Here is an 18,050-nt window from a genome sequence, read left to right on the forward strand (position 1 = left end):
CCTGAGGTCACACAGAGAGGCAGTGACAGAGCTGGGATTAGAACTGAGACACAGGGAGATAAAGGGACTGACCCTGAGGTCACACAGAGAGCTCTGAAAAATGTTTTATGAGTTTGGGGCTGGTGGGGGAGGGGAGGGAAAGTGAAAGGTAGAAAAGGAACGCAGGGGAGGGCAGACTGTGAGGGATGGGCAGAAGAAGGGCTCTGCCTTCCCCAGGGAAGAGGCCCCACCTCATGTCCCAGCCTCATTTTCCCCGCTGCGGGCAGGGAGTTGTAGTTCTGATTTTCTTAGGGAAATGAAAGGGAAGATCCGGGGCCTGCACTGGGGCAAAAGCAGGCCTGGATCTGCCCGTTCACCTGACCCGGGGCAGGTGGGCAAGGCCAATAACAGAAGATGCCTCCCCCGGTCCCCCCCTTTGCCATGGAGAAAGGGGCAGCTCTCACTGGGTTTAAAAAATATAGATGTAAGCGCGCTCCCCCCTCTCGCTGCGCTCCAGGAAATAAAACCTTCACTGCGTGGGCGTGGGAATGGGGGCAGAGCCACAGGGGCCGCGGCCCGGGCCTTCTCACAGAACTGCAGCAGGGGACCCGGGGCCGGCTCGGGCCAGGCGGCAGAGGGGGGGAGGAAGGGGCCCCCAGGCACCACTGCTGCTGGACCAGCCTGGGAAGGAGGAAAGGGGGGAGGGGCAGAACCGAAAGGAGGGGGGAGGGGAGCCAACGCCACCCTTCACTGCTCCGCACCTCTTGGGTCATCTCAGGATCCTTTGGGATGCCCCAGGAGCTGCCCAAATCCCCAGGGCCCGAGTGCTCGTCCCTTGGGGGCTCGGCGCCCGCCTAGGGCAAGAGACGGATGGGAGGAACATGGGGGCAGGGCGGGCTCCTGGGGGTTTCGTGACCCCCAGCACTCCTACCGTGGAGGGGCAGGGAGCAGCAGCCACCCCCATCCCGACCTTCTCGAGGAAGGGGCACCGGCCACGCCCTTAAAAAAACGTTAAACCAGTTAAAGAAATCTAAAAAAACCACCCCAGAATATTTTAATACAAAAAGAAGTGAAATACATCAAAATGATAACATCTGTCCTAGCAGGAAGTCTGACTTTTGAACCTGCAGACAGCCTCTCCCGGAGGAAGCCTGGATCTGCGGGCGACCCTGCCTTTTCAGGGGGTCGTCCCCCCCCCCCTGGCGTCTCCCAGCCCTGACTTTCTCTCTGGCTGCAATAAATCCACTTTTCAGCTGATTTTTCGCCCCTGCCCGGGTCCCCGTTTTAGACCCAGGGGTAGAGAATCCGCCTTCTCGGCTTTAGCTTGATCCCTCCTGCTCTCCTCGGAACAGATCTCTTTAGCCTTTATAGGGCCAGGGACCCCAGACCCCGACAGACGAGAGCGGGGCCCCCCACCCGGCTGCACGGGCTGAAATGACCTCCAGCGCTCCCTCGCCGAGCACGGACTGGGACAGGAGGAATCCGGTGAGCGCCGCAGCGCTGGCCACGAGAAGGAAAGGGGCAGACAGAATGAAAGTGGCCTGCCTAGAGAGGCCTGAGCACCCCACAGCCCATTGTACCCACAAAGAAATAACTGCATACGTTGGAACCACAACCCCCCCCCCCAGGATATAAAAACATCTTCATTGCGGCTGTCCTGAAAACTTGGACGGGTTTGGAGAGCCCTGAGGCAGAGGCGGCAGGGCCTGAATTGTTTGCAGGTGTTGCTGACTCTGAACTACAAGGCCCAGACTGCACTGGGAGGAGAGTTAGCAAACCCAGCATTGGCATTTCCCCTGGATCTGGACAGGGAGGTTGGCTGACCCCCTCCCCCCCCAAGCATGGTTAATCAGTTTTGATTGGCTTGAATCCCTTTAGCCAACACCCTGGCTTTTCAGCCCTAATCTGCCCTCCCACCTGATCAGCAGGAGGCTGGACCAGTCCATTGCCTCCCTTCCCAGGTTGCTTGCATTTGGTTGAGTGCCCTGTTCTTCCTCCCCACTTCCTCTTATTTCCAAAGACCCAGCAGCTTGGCCAATGCAACATGGCGACTTTCCAGCCTTTTCTCCTCCCCCCTGAGGTCAGGCCTCCGGCCTCCACCCCGGCTCCTGGAGGGGGGGCCATGTTAGCCCTGCAGCCGCTTTTGACCCTGCTTGTGGCTTTGCTCATCCCTTGCCTGCTGTTGCTTTTCCTGCTGAACTGCCTGCTCCTGCTTTGCTGGCTCCCTGATTTCGCCAGGAGGAAGAGGAAATGGAGGGCGAGGCAGGGGGATGAGCAGTGGAGTTATGCCGCTGACCCTGGGGTCGTGGTCAGCAGTATGAGAAGGCCTAGCAGTTCGTGCCCAGAGCTGCGAGTGGCCCCTGGCTGCACCATGAGCGTAGGAATAGGCCAGGCCCTGGCCTTAGGGGAAGGAGGGCAGGTACCCAGAGTCAGGCCATGGTCTGCAGAAGGCCTCCAGACACCCCACAGCACTGCGCAGGTGCAGGAGATGGGCTTTCTCCGGCCGCCTGGCAGCGCAGCTCCGTCGATGGCCTCCAGGAAGCAGCTGCCTCGTAAGAGGGCCCCTCAGAGGCCATCGTCCTCCAATCGAGCCAGAGGATTCCCGGTCACCCCTTCTTCCAGTGACCTGGAGGCAGGGCCCAGTCAGGTACCTCCAAACACCCCCGAGAGTCCTGCGGCTGCTGCGGTAAGTAACTGCGCCAGGGTTGCCCTATAGCTCCATGTCCCTAGGGAGAGGCCTGGTTTTCCCACCCAGTGCATGCATGGATTCGTTGTTCCTGTGTACGAAATAAGATCACCAGTCCAAGGTATATTTTGAAGCAAAGCCAGGCTTGGCTTTGCTTCAAAATCTTTACATTGCAGTGTAATCTGGAGGCCCCCCTAACCGGTCTAGGTTTTCAGTATAGCTGTAATGAATATGCATGAGATAGATTTGCCTACACTGGATCTTCACACACTTCCCCAAAAACAGAATATTGGATGAGAAGTTGCCTTATCCCTTCCACAGGAGCTTCTTGGGGGCCCAGCTCTGTTGACAAGAGGGGATGTTGTGTGAGAATCATGAAGCCAGGCTCGAGAGGGCCCCAGAGCTAACTCCAGCTCATGACAAAAGACATCTAGAGCTAGTCTTGGGATTAGAAACCTCCCTTCACCAAACCTTTCCATTGACAAATGCATGGGAAATCCCAGAATGGGTAGAGGAGAGAGATCATGAAATCTGGCCTGGCTTTGTGTGTTTTCCCAGAATTACAGTAGGCAGCTCCAGGAGATGACAGATGACATGTTAAACACTTGTGATTGTTTTCTGGAGGTGCTGTGTAATAGGAGAGAGGTGCATTGGCAGAGTTTTGTGTGTGATCTCAGTACTGGAATACAGGGTGGTGCAGTGCAGGAATAAGGTGTATTGACAAAGTTGTGTAAGGGATCTTTGGTACGGGAATATAGGGTGCTGCAGTGCAGGAATGAGGTGCATTGGCAGAGTTTTGTGTGTGATCTCAGTACTGGAATTCAGTACTACACTGCAACACCCTATATTCCAGTACTGAGACCCCTCACATACACACACCTCTGACAAAGTACCTCATTGCTGCACTACAGCACCCCCATATTTCAATAAAGAGATACCCCCACACCCAACCTGGCAATGCATCTCATTTCTGCACTGTAGCAGGGTGGGATGGGTGGGATCTCAGTACAGGAATACAGAGTGCTGCACTGCAGGAATGAGGTGCATTGACAGAGGGGTGTGGGGGGGGGATCTCAGTGCTGCACTGCAAGAATGAGGTGCATTGGGAGAGGGGTGTGTGTGGGGGATCTCAGTACTGGAATATGGGGTGCTGCACTGCAGGAATGAGGTGCATTGGCAGAGGGGGGGGGGGGTGTTTGTGGGGGAGTCTCCGTAATGGAATATGGGGTGCTGCACTGCAGGAATGAGGTGCATTGGCAGAGGGGGGGGGGTGTTTGTGGGGGAGTCTCCATAATGGAATACGGGGTGCTGCACTGCAGGAATGAGGTACATTGGCAGAGGGGGGGTATGTGTGTGTGGGATCTCAATAATGGAATACAGGGTGCTGCACTGCAGGAATGAGGTGCATTGGCAGAGGGGTGTGTGTGTGGGGGGGGGATCTCAGTACTGGAATACAGAGTGCTGCACTGCAGGAATGAGGTGCATTGGCAGAGGTGTGTGTGGGGGGGGATCTCAGTACTGGAATACAGGGTGCTGCACTGCAGGAATGAGGTGCATTGGCAGAGGAGTGAGTGTTTGGGGGGAGTCTCAGTACTGGAATACGGGGTGCTGCACTGCAGGAATGAGGTGCATTGGCAGAGGAGTGAGTGTTTGGGGGGGGAGTCTCAGTACTGGAATATGGGGTGCTGCACTGCAGGAATGAGGTGCATTGGCAGAGGAGTGAGTGTTTAGGGGGGGGATCTCAGTACTGGAATACAGGGTGCTGCACTGCAGGAATGAGGTGCATTGGCAGAGGAGTGAGTGTTTAGGGGGGGGGGGATCTCAGTACTGGAATACAGGGTGCTGCACTGCAGGAATGAGGTGCATTGGCAGAGGAGTGAGTGTTTGGGGGGGAGTCTCAGTACTGGAATATGGGGTGCTGCACTGCAGGAATGAGGTGCACTGGCAGAGGAGTGAGTGTTTGGGGGGGAGTCTCAGTACTGGAATACGGGGTGCTGCACTGCAGGAATGAGGTGCATTGGCAGAGGAGTGAGTGTTTGGGGGGGAGTCTCAGTACTGGAATATGGGGTGCTGCACTGCAGGAATGAGGTGCACTGGCAGAGGAGTGAGTGTTTGGGGGGGAGTCTCAGTACTGGAATACGGGGTGCTGCACTGCAGGAATGAGGTGCATTGGCAGAGGGGTGTGTGTTTGGGAGGGAGTCTCAGTACTGGAATACGGGGTGCTGCACTGCAGGAATGAGGTGCATTGGCAGAGGGGTGTGTGTTTGGGAGGGAGTCTCAGTACTGGAATACGGGGTGCTGCACTGCAGGAATGAGGTGCATTGGCAGAGGGGTGTGTGTTTGGGAGGGAGTCTCAGTACTGGAATACGGGGTGCTGCACTGCAGGAATGAGGTGCATTGGCAGAGGGGTGTGTGTTTGGGAGGGAGTCTCAGTACTGGAATACGGGGTGCTGCACTGCAGGAATGAGGTGCATTGGCAGAGGAGTGTGTGTGTGGGGGGGATCTCAGTACTGGAATACGGGGTGCTGCACTGCAGGAATGAGGTGCATTGGCAGAGGAGTGAGTGTTTGGGGGGGAGTCTCAGTACTGGAATACGGGGTGCTGCACTGCAGGAATGAGGTGCATTGGCAGAGGAGTGAGTGTTTGGGGGGGAGTCTCAGTACTGGAATATGGGGTGCTGCACTGCAGGAATGAGGTGCACTGGCAGAGGAGTGAGTGTTTGGGGGGGAGTCTCAGTACTGGAATACGGGGTGCTGCACTGCAGGAATGAGGTGCATTGGCAGAGGGGTGTGTGTTTGGGAGGGAGTCTCAGTACTGGAATACGGGGTGCTGCACTGCAGGAATGAGGTGCATTGGCAGAGGGGTGTGTGTTTGGGAGGGAGTCTCAGTACTGGAATACGGGGTGCTGCACTGCAGGAATGAGGTGCATTGGCAGAGGGGTGTGTGTTTGGGAGGGAGTCTCAGTACTGGAATACGGGGTGCTGCACTGCAGGAATGAGGTGCATTGGCAGAGGGGTGTGTGTTTGGGAGGGAGTCTCAGTACTGGAATACGGGGTGCTGCACTGCAGGAATGAGGTGCATTGGCAGAGGAGTGTGTGTGTGGGGGGGATCTCAGTACTGGAATACGGGGTGCTGCACTGCAGGAATGAGGTGCATTGGCAGAGGGGTGTGTGTTTGGGAGGGAGTCTCAGTACTGGAATACAGGGTACAGCAGGGACATACTCAAGATTGTCGGAGCTGAAACAAGTGTTACTGCTTTCACTTCCATCCACCAGTAACAAAGCTGGCATGGAAATTTCACTGCTTGTGCATCTTCTCTGAAACATCGCACAGGAAAATGAAAATACAAAAATGTGATTTTAGGAGAAGGATGAAACAGGAAGTAGAGAAGAGCACGGAACATAAGAAATGTCAGGCTGGAGTCACACCAAGGTCCTTGGATCCCAGCATCCCGTCTCCGACAGGGGCCAGTCCAGGTCACACGTACCCGGCAGATCCCGTAAAGTAGATCCATCTCCCGTTTAACCCTACGGATAGCAGTACTCGTGATTTTATGAACTTCTGGCAGGCCCCCTCTCTTCCAAGCGGAGGAGCCCTACCCTGCGTAGCCTCTCATCGTAGGAGAGACGATCCGTCCCCCTTTGTCGCCCTTCTCTGCACCTTTCCTACTTCTGCTAGGCCTTTTTCTTGAGATGGAGCGACCAGAACTGCACACAGCACCCACGGTGCGGTCGTACCACGGCTCGAATCGTAGGCAATGAGAGATTTTCCACTTTCCTTAGCCTCCCGCCAGACCTGTCCAGAGAGGGAAACGTCTTACCTCCTCTGGGAAGCAGTCAGTAGTCCTCTCGTCTCGGGCAGACGACAGAATTCCTGGTCGCAGCGGAAAGCGAACGCCTAGGGCCAGGGCTGGCAAACTCCGGTCCTGGAGGGCCACAAACAGGCCAGGTTTTCAGGATAACCGCGATGAATATGCATGAGATCGACCTGCATGCTCTGCCTCCAATGTATGCAAAACTTTCTCATGCACGCTCGTTGCGGTTATCCTGAAAACCTGGCCTGTTTGTGGCCCTCGGGGAACGGCGTTCGCCACCCCTGGCCCTAGGTCAACAGCCTGGCAGGCAATTTCTCTAGCGGAGATCAGGATTGAGTTGAGGGTCTAGGAATGAGAGTCTGGTGGCTGCTCTACCTTCCCCTCCCCGGGGTCAAGGTTCTTTCGGGCCCCGTACACCCCGGCTAGCAGTTGGTTCACGCTGGAGAGATCCTTCCATTTGCTCCCACCACATCAATAAAGCTGATTTAAAAAAAAAAAAAAAAAGAAAAGGAAGTCGAGTTTCCACAGCATTGAAGGGGGGCCTCTGGTCCCAACCTTCCTTCCTTCTCCTGCAACCCCCCCCCCAAAGCATCAGGTATGACAGAACGGGGAAGGAAATGTGGCCGCTGTGGGGCCTGCCGGCAGTGCAGCATCCATGGCTCTTTTCGTCGGGCCTGTGATGGGACGGGGGCAGGCAGGCAGAGCAGTGCAAAGGAACTGCAGCCGTGTGTTTGACGCCAGTGACTACTGTGTCCTGATCCCACCGTTCTTCCTCGGGGCTCAGACGTCTCCTGTGCACATCCGCGGACCATTCAGAAGCTCCTTATGACTCCTAGTGCAGAGGAGCAAGGGCTCTCTGCAGAATTTATGAGGTTTATGCATGAGCCATGCTGTGAAATGAAGGGGTGAGAAGTCCTGGAAGGGAAGGAAGGATAATTAGACTTTCCCACCTCCTATGGTTCAAGAGCATCGAGTAAAGAGACCCCAACAGGACCCTTCCCCCCCCCCCCCCCCCCCCCCAGCCTGACCCATAGCTTCATTTGTTACCAAAACCAATTGCCTGGGTACAGCAAAAAAGGACTTAGTGTCCCCAGAAGAGCAGGAAGAAGGAGAATTGACCTCCTCCGTGGGAGAGGAGATGGCTGTAAGGTTATTTCGGAAGGAAGAAGCTGGTGGCACTCGTTGCAAAGGTCTCGTAGTCCTTGCGGCTGTTTGGAGGACCTGGTGAAGAAACATGACTCAAGGAGAGCCAGTCCTAATAGGAATCAAAAAGCCAGTGAGAGACTTTCCCTTATATTCAGCTATTTAGGATACGATCAAGGCCAAGTGGATGGCACTGGGGATCAAGAAGTCTCTGGAGGTATTTGTGCCCATTGCGGCACGAGAAAAAAAAAGACTGCCTGTTCCATTTGCTGAAGGTAGATGCATCTGTAGCCGTAGTTACACAGAAGATAACCATGCCAGTGGCAGAGGGTTCAGCACTCAAGGCAGGAAAGTGGAGTCTCCGTTAAAGAACTCATTTGAATTAGCTAGCCTGTTGCTGCAGGCAGCTGTCTGTGTGGACAGAGCAATGACTCGCTGGATTCAACAATCCCAGCCAGAATCAGAACATGAGGCATCCCAGGCCACGTGTGGGACAATAACCTGCTTAGGGTCTGGAGCACCCTTTCCAGCGGATACACTCTATGACTTGATTTGGACATCATCCAAGCAAGTGGCTACTGTGGCTGAGAAGCTGGTTGGTGGACTCAGCATTCAAGACTAGATTAAGTAGGTTGCCTTCTAAGAGGTGCCCTTTGGGGAAAGAATTGGAGAAAGTGGTGAAGAATGTGGGAGAGTCTAAGCCTCGGAGATTCCTGGAAGATAGGATCAGGAGGACCTTGAGAGAGAGCTTCTCCCGAAACAGATTCAAGGATGCCAGGCAGAGCATACAGTGTCCAGAACTCAAGGCTGCCATTTTGTAGTAGCAGAAGAGTAGGTAGGGAGGGAAGCTCGGGGGGGGGGGGGGGGATCTTGCGGGATCCAGGAGTTCCCAATAATGAATTGGGGTCCACTCCTCACTACAACTGGTAGGTGGACAATTGAGGCTATTCTACAAGGAGTGGCCCCATATTACGAAGGACTGTTGGGTCCTAGATGAAGTTTGAAGGGGTCATTCCCTTGAGTTGGCTCTGATTTCAGATGCTTTATTTTGTCCCCTTGCAGGTCCCCAACAAAAAGGATGGCCATCAGACAAACAATAAACCGGTTGCTCCAATTATTTATGAACATTTTATATTCCATCATTCCCCAAAATTTGTCTCAAGGTGGATTATGATAAATGTAAATTAAAAGAGGCATTAGAACAGCTCACAGTCAGATCAGAATTTGCAATTAATGTAGCATTGGGATCAGCATAGGAAATCCCATTTCTGTAAAGTTTAAAGACCCAGTTGTGTTCTTATAAATAACACAGTCTCTTGTCAGGAAGTTGGGTCAAACATTTGGGTTTTAGTTAGAAGCAGTAAGGCCAGTCCCCGACTTAGAAGTATTTTGTTATCCTGTAAAAGGCGAACACCTTTTGCTTGGTGTTGATTTAAAGTATGTCAATAACTCTTACAGTTTCCCATTTTTGTATGGAAATATTGATGTTTGTAATTTATGGTAGTAAGAAAAGGAGAATTCTTAACATCCCTAGATTTGTCCGAGGCATATCTCCATATTCCCATCACAGAGGAGTACCAGAAGGTTCTACAATTCACCATTCTAGGGAATGGTAATCGGTTCTCGGCCTTGCCATTCAGTCTAATCCAATCCAATATATTTATATTCCATCTTTCAAAAGCTTCAAAGCGAAATACATTCAGCCATGGTGTAACAAACCTTTTACTAATGTAATAGTGGTAGTGGTAGCCTTTCTATGCAGAGAAGGTATTCTGGTCCACCCCTATCTGGATGGCTGGTTGTTCAGGGCCAAGTCTTTTTGAGAAAATCAACAAGCTACTTGGAGTTGTATATGTGTTTGGAGGATTTAGGCTGGGTAGTAAACCAGGCCAAGAGCCAGCTACCACCCTCACAATCTACCTAGGAGTGAGTTTCAAAATAAGGATAGGAAAAGTATTTTATGACAACCGAAAGAGTCAACAAGTTGTAGGTGCAAACGAAGATGCTGGTGACATCCTGGGCATCCCAAGGTTGGGGGTATCTGCAAGTGCTGGGATCGATGGCTGCAGCCATAGATATAGTGCCCTGGGCAAGAGCTCATATGTGCCCATTGCAAAGGGCTTTGCTATTAAGATGGTCATCCTAGGAGCAGGAATTTGAGATGGTTCTTCCAATTAAAAGACAGGCCAGGAAGAGTTTGGTGTGATGACTTATCAAAACCAATCTGGAAGAGGGACAATCTGGAGCCCCCAGAATGGATAATAATAGCAACAGATGGAAGTCTGGTAGGCTGGGGGGGCTCATTGCAGGGGACAGGAGGCCTAGGGTCTCTGGTCAACCACGGTAGCAGCATGGCTGATAAACCGGCTGGAGATCAGGGTGATCAGGCCAACCTTGATTAACCTATTGCCACGGATAAAAGGAAAGCTGGTCAGAGTATTATCAGACAATACCATGGTCGCAGCAAATGTGAACAGACAAGGATCCTGCAGGTGATGAGGAAAGCAGAGCTATTAATGGCATGGGCAGAAATGCATCTCGAGGACTTGACAACATTTTGATTTATATATTCCGCTTTTTCAGGCACTTCAGAGCCGGGTGTCGACAATGTGCAGGCAGACCTGCTGGGCTGGAAGACTCTGGATCCAGGAGAAGGCGAACAGGCCGAGGAAGTGTTCACTCAGATTGTGAGCAGGTGGTGGTGCCTCAGTGGGACTTGATGGTGGCCCGTGGAAATGTCAAAGCAAAAGCTTTCTACAGTCACCGGAGAGTCGCAGGCTCCAGAGGACTGGGTCCAGTAACGCAGCTGTGGCCATGTTCCCTCCCTGACCTCTGGTAGAGCAGGTACTCCAGAGAATTGTGCATCATCTAGGATGAGTTGTGCTGGTGGCTCCAGACTGGGTGAGGAGCCCTTGCTATGTGGACCTGATCAGGCTTTAGAGAGGGGAACTACTCGAGTTCGTCCATGTCAAAAGGCTACTGCACCACGGCCTGGGGATCCTGAAGGACTCTGCACAAGTGAGGCTGCTCAGGAGCAGTGATTATTGTCGCTATTAAAGCAAGAAAAGTATTCGTGTCTCTGACCTACGTCAAGGTATGGACAATCTTTGAGGCTTGCTGTCAAGAGAGAGGTAATTTATCCTCTATCTCCGAGTTCCTTCAAAATGGACTGGACAAAGGCTTAAGCCCTGAATTCATTGAGCCTATGAAGAGAGCATTGCTGAGAGATCTTCCTGTGAAAAGAGGGTTTCCTAGAGGCTATCTGTTCAGTCAGAAGAATTTCTGAACTTCAGGCGTTTATCCTGCAGGGACCCCTCCTGGTATTTAAAAAAAAAAGACCATTGTTCATGCCTAATGTGGCATTAAATTTCCATCTCAGTCAGGCAATTACCCTGCCGTTTTTTAGGGCACCTGACTGCATGGGGGGGGGGGGGGGGGAGAGAGAGGATCTGCAACTTCCGGCTGACCATACTACATTATCTGAAGGTCATGACGTTGGGTAGGCTGTTCACTCTTCTTAGCAGCACTGAAAGCCCCTGTTGCCCTGTAGATTGAGGAGGCAGTAGCACCAGCTTATGCAGTGAACGGGAAGTCTGTCCCAGAAAGCCTGAGAGCTCACGCCACTAAAGCAGACGTTCTCGACTTTTTTTTTTTCTATCAGGACACAGCTGAGAGGTGACGCTCACATGCGTGACACACTGACCACATGACCATCATGGGACTTAATATAAGCATATGCTCTGCATCCACAGGTGTTCCCTGCTTCCTAACAATGAGTGCAGAGCAGAACTAAGACCTTTCCCTGTACAGCTCACCCTACAGAAAAGATATTCTGATTCTGGTGTCATCTCAGTAACAGCATCACAAACTCACTCTACTACCAGGTGCACTGTAAAATACTACAACAAACCCCACTCTGTGCCTGTCTATCAAACCTGCCACACCGCAGCAGCACTGACTCCAAGAAATGAAACAGCCATAGCCCTACCCATGAAAAGGAAGCAGTTTACCACCAATGCAATATAATATTGAGAAAATACAAACAAATAAGGCTGATACAAACCTCTAGTAAAGTACCTCATCTCTGTCACATACACACAGAGCACAGACAGACCTGCCTTCACCTAATATAGAATAAAAGAGCACAAATTACAAATGAGCAATCAAAACCTGGAATGGAAACCCCAATATCTCCTCCTGCATGCAATGCAAAACTGGAGACTAGAAACAGAAATATATTTCCTCCTACACTAGGCAAAGTTCAAAGAGAGAAGAAATGCACATTCTGAAAACTGACCTAGTATGGCCCTTGTACCCAGTCACTCCCCTCACTTCTCCCAACTACTCGATCATCCCTTCACATGCTCCTATCCCTGTCCAACATTCCCAACACCCCCTCCCCACATCCTCTTCCCTGTGCTCCCTCTCTCCACTGCTCAACTCATTCTGCCCTCCTCTTTCCTACCCCTTCCTGCTCAGCATGCACTATTCCCCTCCCCACACCTCCATCTCTCCACTTCCATCTCTCTTCCCTATCTTCCCACGCCTTCCTGCCCAGTACATTTCCCCCTCCTCCTGGCTCCCAGTCAGCAGAAAAAACTTCAGTCCAATCCAGAGTCTCCCTCCCTCTTTATCAGCGGAAGATGAGGAGGCAGCGGATCTACAGAGCCCGCACCTTTCTCCCTGGTGCTCCTGCTTTCACGTGCAGGCCCCATGGGGTGATGAGAGCATGGGCAGCCTCACTGCTAGGCCAGGCAGAGGAAGATAAAGTGGGTGTCCTGCCGGGCCATATGAGCAGGCGTTGGTGATATCAGGCTCTGATCTGGGTGATGAAGGAAGGGAACAGCTTCCCACTGGGCCAGGAAGAGGAGAAGGAAGCAAGAGCAGCTTCCTGTCACACACCCAATAAAGGAGAGACATCCGGCTCCGGCCCAGACTGATGAGGAAAGATCAGCCTTCTGCTGGCTCTGCCACTCTCCTGCTGAGAACCACTGGTCTAGACTGTGTGGCAGGACTCAATGAATGTAAACGAGTAAGGACCTACTTTCACCTTTATTCTCCATTCCTATCGTTCTAGCTGCGCTTCTGACTACTGCTGCTCCGCCCCGAGTTGAGGATTTCAATGTATTTTCCACAAGACCTTTTTGGGTGGTGAGTCCCAGTTCAGAACCCGGCGTCGTGCACCCGAGGTTGGGATTATTCTTCTCTACGCACATCGCTTTGTACTTTTCCCACGTGAAATTTTCATCTGCCGTTCAGTTGGCCGATCTCCCAGTCTCGCACGCTCCTTCTGCAGCTCCTCACCATCTGCTGCTCTTTTAACAAACCTGAATAACTTCGTGTCTGCGGATCTGATGGCCTCGCTCGTCGTCCCCTCTTCCAGATCGCTTCTGGCCGCGGTGCTTTCTTACACCGTGCTCAGGAAGCATTTAGGCTTGAAATGTGTAGACGGTGTGCATGGCGGAGGCCTTCACGGACCTCCTCTTGCCATAGCGATAAGAGCTGGACATGAGAGCCTGTGCAGGATAACTCCCGGGTGAGAGCCAGATGTGAAGGTACGCGAGCAGTAGCTCGCACAGGGTAGGATAGCTAGGGTGAAAAACGCATGCTTACCCCGGATACTAAGTAGAGGGGGGGCAGGGTCACAGCGCAAATGACTTGTTTTGGCTTTTCTCCGTCTCTCTTTCCGTTGCAGGAGATGCCTCGGGTAAAGCACGCCGGGAAGACGAGCGTGCAGAGGAGGCGGCGAAGCGACGTCGTCCTCACCGTCAGCCCCCCGGACTCCGTCCGGTTTGACTACGTTGGAGGCGGCGTCCCGCGCGACGGGGTAGTGATGCCGGTCTCTGCCGACAGCTCCTCTGCAGGGCCAGGGCTGGACAGCGACTTCGGAGCCAGTGCTGGTGAGTAATCGCTGCGGCCGACGGAGGCGAAAGGCGTCTCTTCCCATCCATGCCACGAGGATGGATCGCGCGATATCCGGCGTGTGGTGTACGATGAACTCTGTGGCAGCCGGCCTTTTGAGGTGTGCAACCTGTATAGCTGCCCAGGGGGTGCCAGCACACCCCCCCCTCCCTCCCGATACGGTCGTAGCCAGGATCTGACGAGCAGCTGCTGCAACTCCCTCTTCCCCCATGAGCAGAAAATCTCTTCCTGCTGTCCCGTGGGGGCTGAAAACTAGCTACTACCACAGCCTTCTCCCCCCCCCCCTTGCAAGAGCAAAGGACAGCTGTTGTGGCTGCCACTCACTCCCTACTCCTTCATGGCCTGCCGGCCAGAGAAAACCGGGGCTCGGTGCGTCTCCAATCCCTCACAGTTCAGTTTAAAGATCGGCGTCACAGCTGCCTCCAGGCAAGGTGGAGCCACACCAGGTCGGGGTGAGGGGCAGTAGGGAAAGAAAGCTTGGGCTGGGAGAAGGGGGGATGAGATGTTGGGCCTGGAAGAGGAGAGGAGGTGGTTGGGGCTGAGGTGGGGGCTGGGAGAGAAGAGTTTCAGGAGCTGAGGGGTAGGTAAGAAGAGGACACAGATGTTGGGGATGAGAAGAGAGGGGGGCTGCTGGGGGTAGAGAGAGAGAGGGGGGGCTGCTGGGCAGGATGAAACTGCCAGGAAGAGAGAGGGGGTGCTGCTGGGGCTATGGTGGGTAGAGAAGGAGGGATCTGAGAGCTGAGGGGGAGGAACAGAGAGAGGGTGAGTTCTTGAGGAAGACGGATGATGCTGCTGGGACTGCATGGGAACAGAGAAAGGGGCAGCTGGGGGTGGGGGATCTGGGAAAGATGGGGCTACTGGGTAGGCTGGGAAAGAGGAGATGATGTGGTTGGGTGAGGAAAAGAGAGAAGGGGCTGTCTGAGATGGTTGGGGGGGGGGGGAGAGGATGCTGGGGCTAGAGGCAGAAGAGGGAAGATTAGCTGGGGTGGAAAGGAAATAAAACAGGGAAATGCTGTGGTGGAGCTGCTGCTGATAGGTGTATCATGGGGGGAGAGGTGGGGCACAAGAATGAAGGATCACCTAGGGCAAGGCTTCCCAAACCTGGCGGACCCCACAGGATGTACACAATGAATATGCATGAGATAAATTTGCATATACTGAGTATCCATCCTGAAAACCCATCCGGCAGTGGGATCCCCAGCACAGGTTTGGGAAGCCCTGATCTAGGGCATTTAAAATCCTTGCACTAGAAAAACAGACAGTAAAAGTATAGAAAAAGCATTATCTTTCCATGGAACATGTCAGTTTTGGGAATATGTCTCTGATATAGAAAGAAGTGCCTTTGTTTTTCTTTTCCAGTGTTGCACTGCATGCAGATTCTGGCTTCTTGTGGTTTCTAGTTCTAGTTTGTGGCGTTATGTTCTGAGTGTGTGCCAAAGGTGAGGGATTCTGCTAGTGTGTAAGTTCTAGGTGGGGGTCACTAACAGTAGTAATACTGGTGTTATAGGGCCTGATGTAATATTTGTGGTGCGGTCTTTTCATAGATAGATGCTGGCTGGAAGTCTGGAGAATGTGGGCAGGGGAGGAAACTCACTTTTGAAGCAAGCTATCTGGGGGCTTGCTTCTGGGTCCTGTAACAACAGAGCTGTTGGACTGCTCTCTGCTCCCTGGCACCTCAGGCTCCTTACCCCTGTCAGTCCCTGGACAGGGTCTCTCCTCTCTCTGGTCTCCTGGCCATACCTTAGTCTTCTCTTTCCTCGACAGCAGGGGGTGCTGGGCTGCTTTGGGTTCACCCTTCTGATTTTGCTTTCAGGGTTACTCTCCTCTCCTTATTTTGCCTCCCATCTTATACTTTCCAGCTGATAAATATGCATAAGCTCATGCATAATTACATGGTGGGTGGAGGGTCTTTGTCGCATTGCAGGTTTTTCCCCCCTCTCCATTTCTTCGGGGGGAGTACTGCCACGTCTGTATGCCAGTCAGCATTTTCTCCGTCTCAGACTGCCCCCCTCCCTTCTTCTAAGGGTGGGGGTCCTTCTGACCTCTGGACTCCCTTGGCCGGACCATGACTCCTGCTTATGAGCTTAAGTTGTTGCATTGTCCCTCTGCCTTGGTCTTAGTTACACAGGAGCTTACAAACAGGCAGATCTTGATAGCATCCTTCAGTTCTGGTTTACTGTTCTCATCTGGCCAAAGTTTCTTCTCTCTTCCACTGAGACAGAGTCTGAGACTGGTCTGCATATTTCTTGGTGGTTATGATTCATATTTGGTGCTTTCAGTGGTAAAACATGGGATATCTCCCTACAGACGATTTGCCACATAGAATCTAAGTCACCTTTTTGTAGTGTTTTGTTTTACCACCAGGTAGTCTGCATTGCTTTTACTGAACGGACACCAGAATCTACCGTACTTTTGTTTTTGGCAGGCTAAGTTATTATAAGGGGGAACCTACTCCTTTTTTGCTCTACACCCACTGTTTCAGGAGTTGGATGCAGTGTGTGTTTCTACAACTCCAAAGCGCAGGGTTTCCGACCTTCCAGGGGTAGAGAGCATAGTGGCACCAACAGTGGTTAGGGGTGGAAAAAAACTTAAATTTACCACTGGGGAGAGGGGCTGTGCTGGGTGGGGAGGAGAGGAGGGATCCTTGAAGAGATGGCAGGAGGTGACGCAAGTGAAGTTGGTATTTGTCGGTGGGGAGGAGGGGCGCGTGGCAATTTCAGTTTTTGTAAGGGGCGCCAGTTATCCTAAAGCCGGCCCTGGTTGTAGCGGGTGAGGGAGGGGAGCAAGTGAAAACCCTTTTGTAGCGGGAAGAGGGAGTGAGGCTGTCGCACTGGGAGAGCAGAGAGTGAGATGCAGCAGGTGAGGGTTGCAGTAGAAGGGGGAAGGAGCTGTCCCTGGCTACGTTGCAAGTCTGTTTTCCTGGGGTATCGGGCAGTATCTTCTATCGCACGGTTTTTCTCCTTGCCACTGGCTGCAGTCAACCCTGCTGTGTTGCGTTGCAGGCGTCTCCCTGAGGATCCTGTCGTCGGACAGTGACAGCTGTTCTCATTCCTGGATATCCGGGCTAGAGTGGGACTATTACGATCCAGGCTACAAGCGACGGGCCCAGCGCCGCAGGCAGCGCCATCAGCTTCCCATCCTGTGCAGCAAGCATTACTGGGTGTAGTGCGGCCCCACCCTGCTAAGACTGAACACCTCACCAGGATCACAACGTCACCGTCCTCCTCTCAAAAGGGGGGGAGAGATGAGACAAAAACGCAGGTCTACTTAGCAGCTGACACCATCCCCCCCCAATCCTCAGGGTTCCCCACGGAAAGAGCGTCTGCAGAGCTGTGGGTGCTTCACGCGTGACTTGTGCTTTCTAACCCTGGCAAAGCTGCGAGAGGAGTTGGAACGTAAGGAGCAGACCACATCCTCTCACTGGCCTGTGGCGAATCAGGAACCGTTGTGCATCTTCTGTATTTTAAGCCTATTTATTTATTTATTCGTTCATGTATGATTGCCCTGGTGTATGTGACTGGGGGAGAGAGTACGGTGCTGGGTACACTGTCGTCTCCCCTTCTCACACACACAGCTTCTGCCACCCCTGCCTCTGGAGCTCAGGGCAAACTGTTACGAACCTGTCTTGGGTACTTTCCTCCTCAGTCTGCTTGTTTTTCACACTTTACAGAGGAAAAAATAATATTGTACGCATCACCCTCTTATCCTCCACTATTTAAAAAAAAAAAAAAAAAAGTACCTCCCGCCCCCAAAATTAAAAAAGAAAAAGAAAAGAAAAAACCCCACCTTTAAAAATGGGATGAAAACGCGCTTTGTTAATGTTTGCACGGTGTCTGGGGGGTGGGGGGAGAAAAGTGAATGTGACTGACGTGTTCCCCCTTACCTCACTCTGCATGTTTAGATACGCGCTTTGTGTGTTGCACCTTGTGAAGAGCACGGGTTTGTAATGTCGGCGTTGTGGGCACGCCTGCACACGTGGTGAGAGGAGTAGAAACGTTTAATGCTTTGTCAATGCTCTTGAGAAGATTAAATATCGGGCAGGGAATGTGTGGTGGTGGTGGAAGCAAATTTTAAGCCTGTTACATACATTCATGTGAAATATTTTATTAAAGGTGCGAGAGCTTTCCATTTAGATCTGCTTCTTTTTTTTGTATGTAATATCTCTAATCCTTTTTCTCAAACAGCAAAGATTATACAACATGGCCCCCTTCTTCCCCCCCCCCCCCCCCCCCCCCCCAGCAAACCTTGTGTATTATAAAATGTGAGAGAAATTACAGCAGAAAAATTATCTTGCTGGTAGAGAAGGAATAACTAACAACGTAAAGCCTTCTTATGTGATTGATTCACTCGCCGCTTGCAAAGAGAGAGCCAATTGGGCAATAAAAGGTCCCCGAATGCTGGAGAAGCATTTAGTCACTCTGTCATTACATCCCAGGCACCAGGATTTGAAATCTAACATTTCGGCATGCCCTAATGAGAAATTGGGAGTATTTCCCGTCACCCATC

The 18,050-nt window shown here is 52.3% G+C and overlaps 1 protein-coding gene across 1 annotated transcript; it reads left to right on the forward strand.

Annotated features, from left to right (window-relative positions):
• Nucleotides 1–1,775: 1,775 nt before the first annotated feature.
• Nucleotides 1,776–17,676, forward strand: LOC115078680 (protein huluwa-like). Its single transcript, XM_029581644.1, has 3 exons — nt 1,776–2,665; nt 13,318–13,522; nt 16,547–17,676. Exons 1-3 carry the CDS (start codon nt 2,024–2,026, stop codon nt 16,708–16,710), a joined length of 1,011 nt encoding a protein of 336 aa, XP_029437504.1. The 5' UTR covers nt 1,776–2,023; the 3' UTR covers nt 16,711–17,676.
• The last annotated feature ends 374 nt before the right edge of the window (nt 17,677–18,050 follow it).

This window comes from Rhinatrema bivittatum, chromosome 1 (assembly GCF_901001135.1).
Source record: "Rhinatrema bivittatum chromosome 1, aRhiBiv1.1, whole genome shotgun sequence".
In the NCBI taxonomy this organism is placed as follows: domain Eukaryota; kingdom Metazoa; phylum Chordata; class Amphibia; order Gymnophiona; family Rhinatrematidae; genus Rhinatrema; species Rhinatrema bivittatum.

Excerpts from the sequence above, each read along its gene's own strand:
- LOC115078680 (XM_029581644.1), top strand. The coding sequence starts at position 2,024 with ATGGCGACTTTCCAGCCTTTTCTCCTCCCCCCTGAGGTCAGGCCTCCG. Across the intron at positions 2,666-13,317 it reads AGAGTCCTGCGGCTGCTGCG|GAGATGCCTCGGGTAAAGCA; the intron begins GTAAGTAACTGC and ends TTTCCGTTGCAG. Across the intron at positions 13,523-16,546 it reads CGACTTCGGAGCCAGTGCTG|GCGTCTCCCTGAGGATCCTG; the intron begins GTGAGTAATCGC and ends GTTGCGTTGCAG.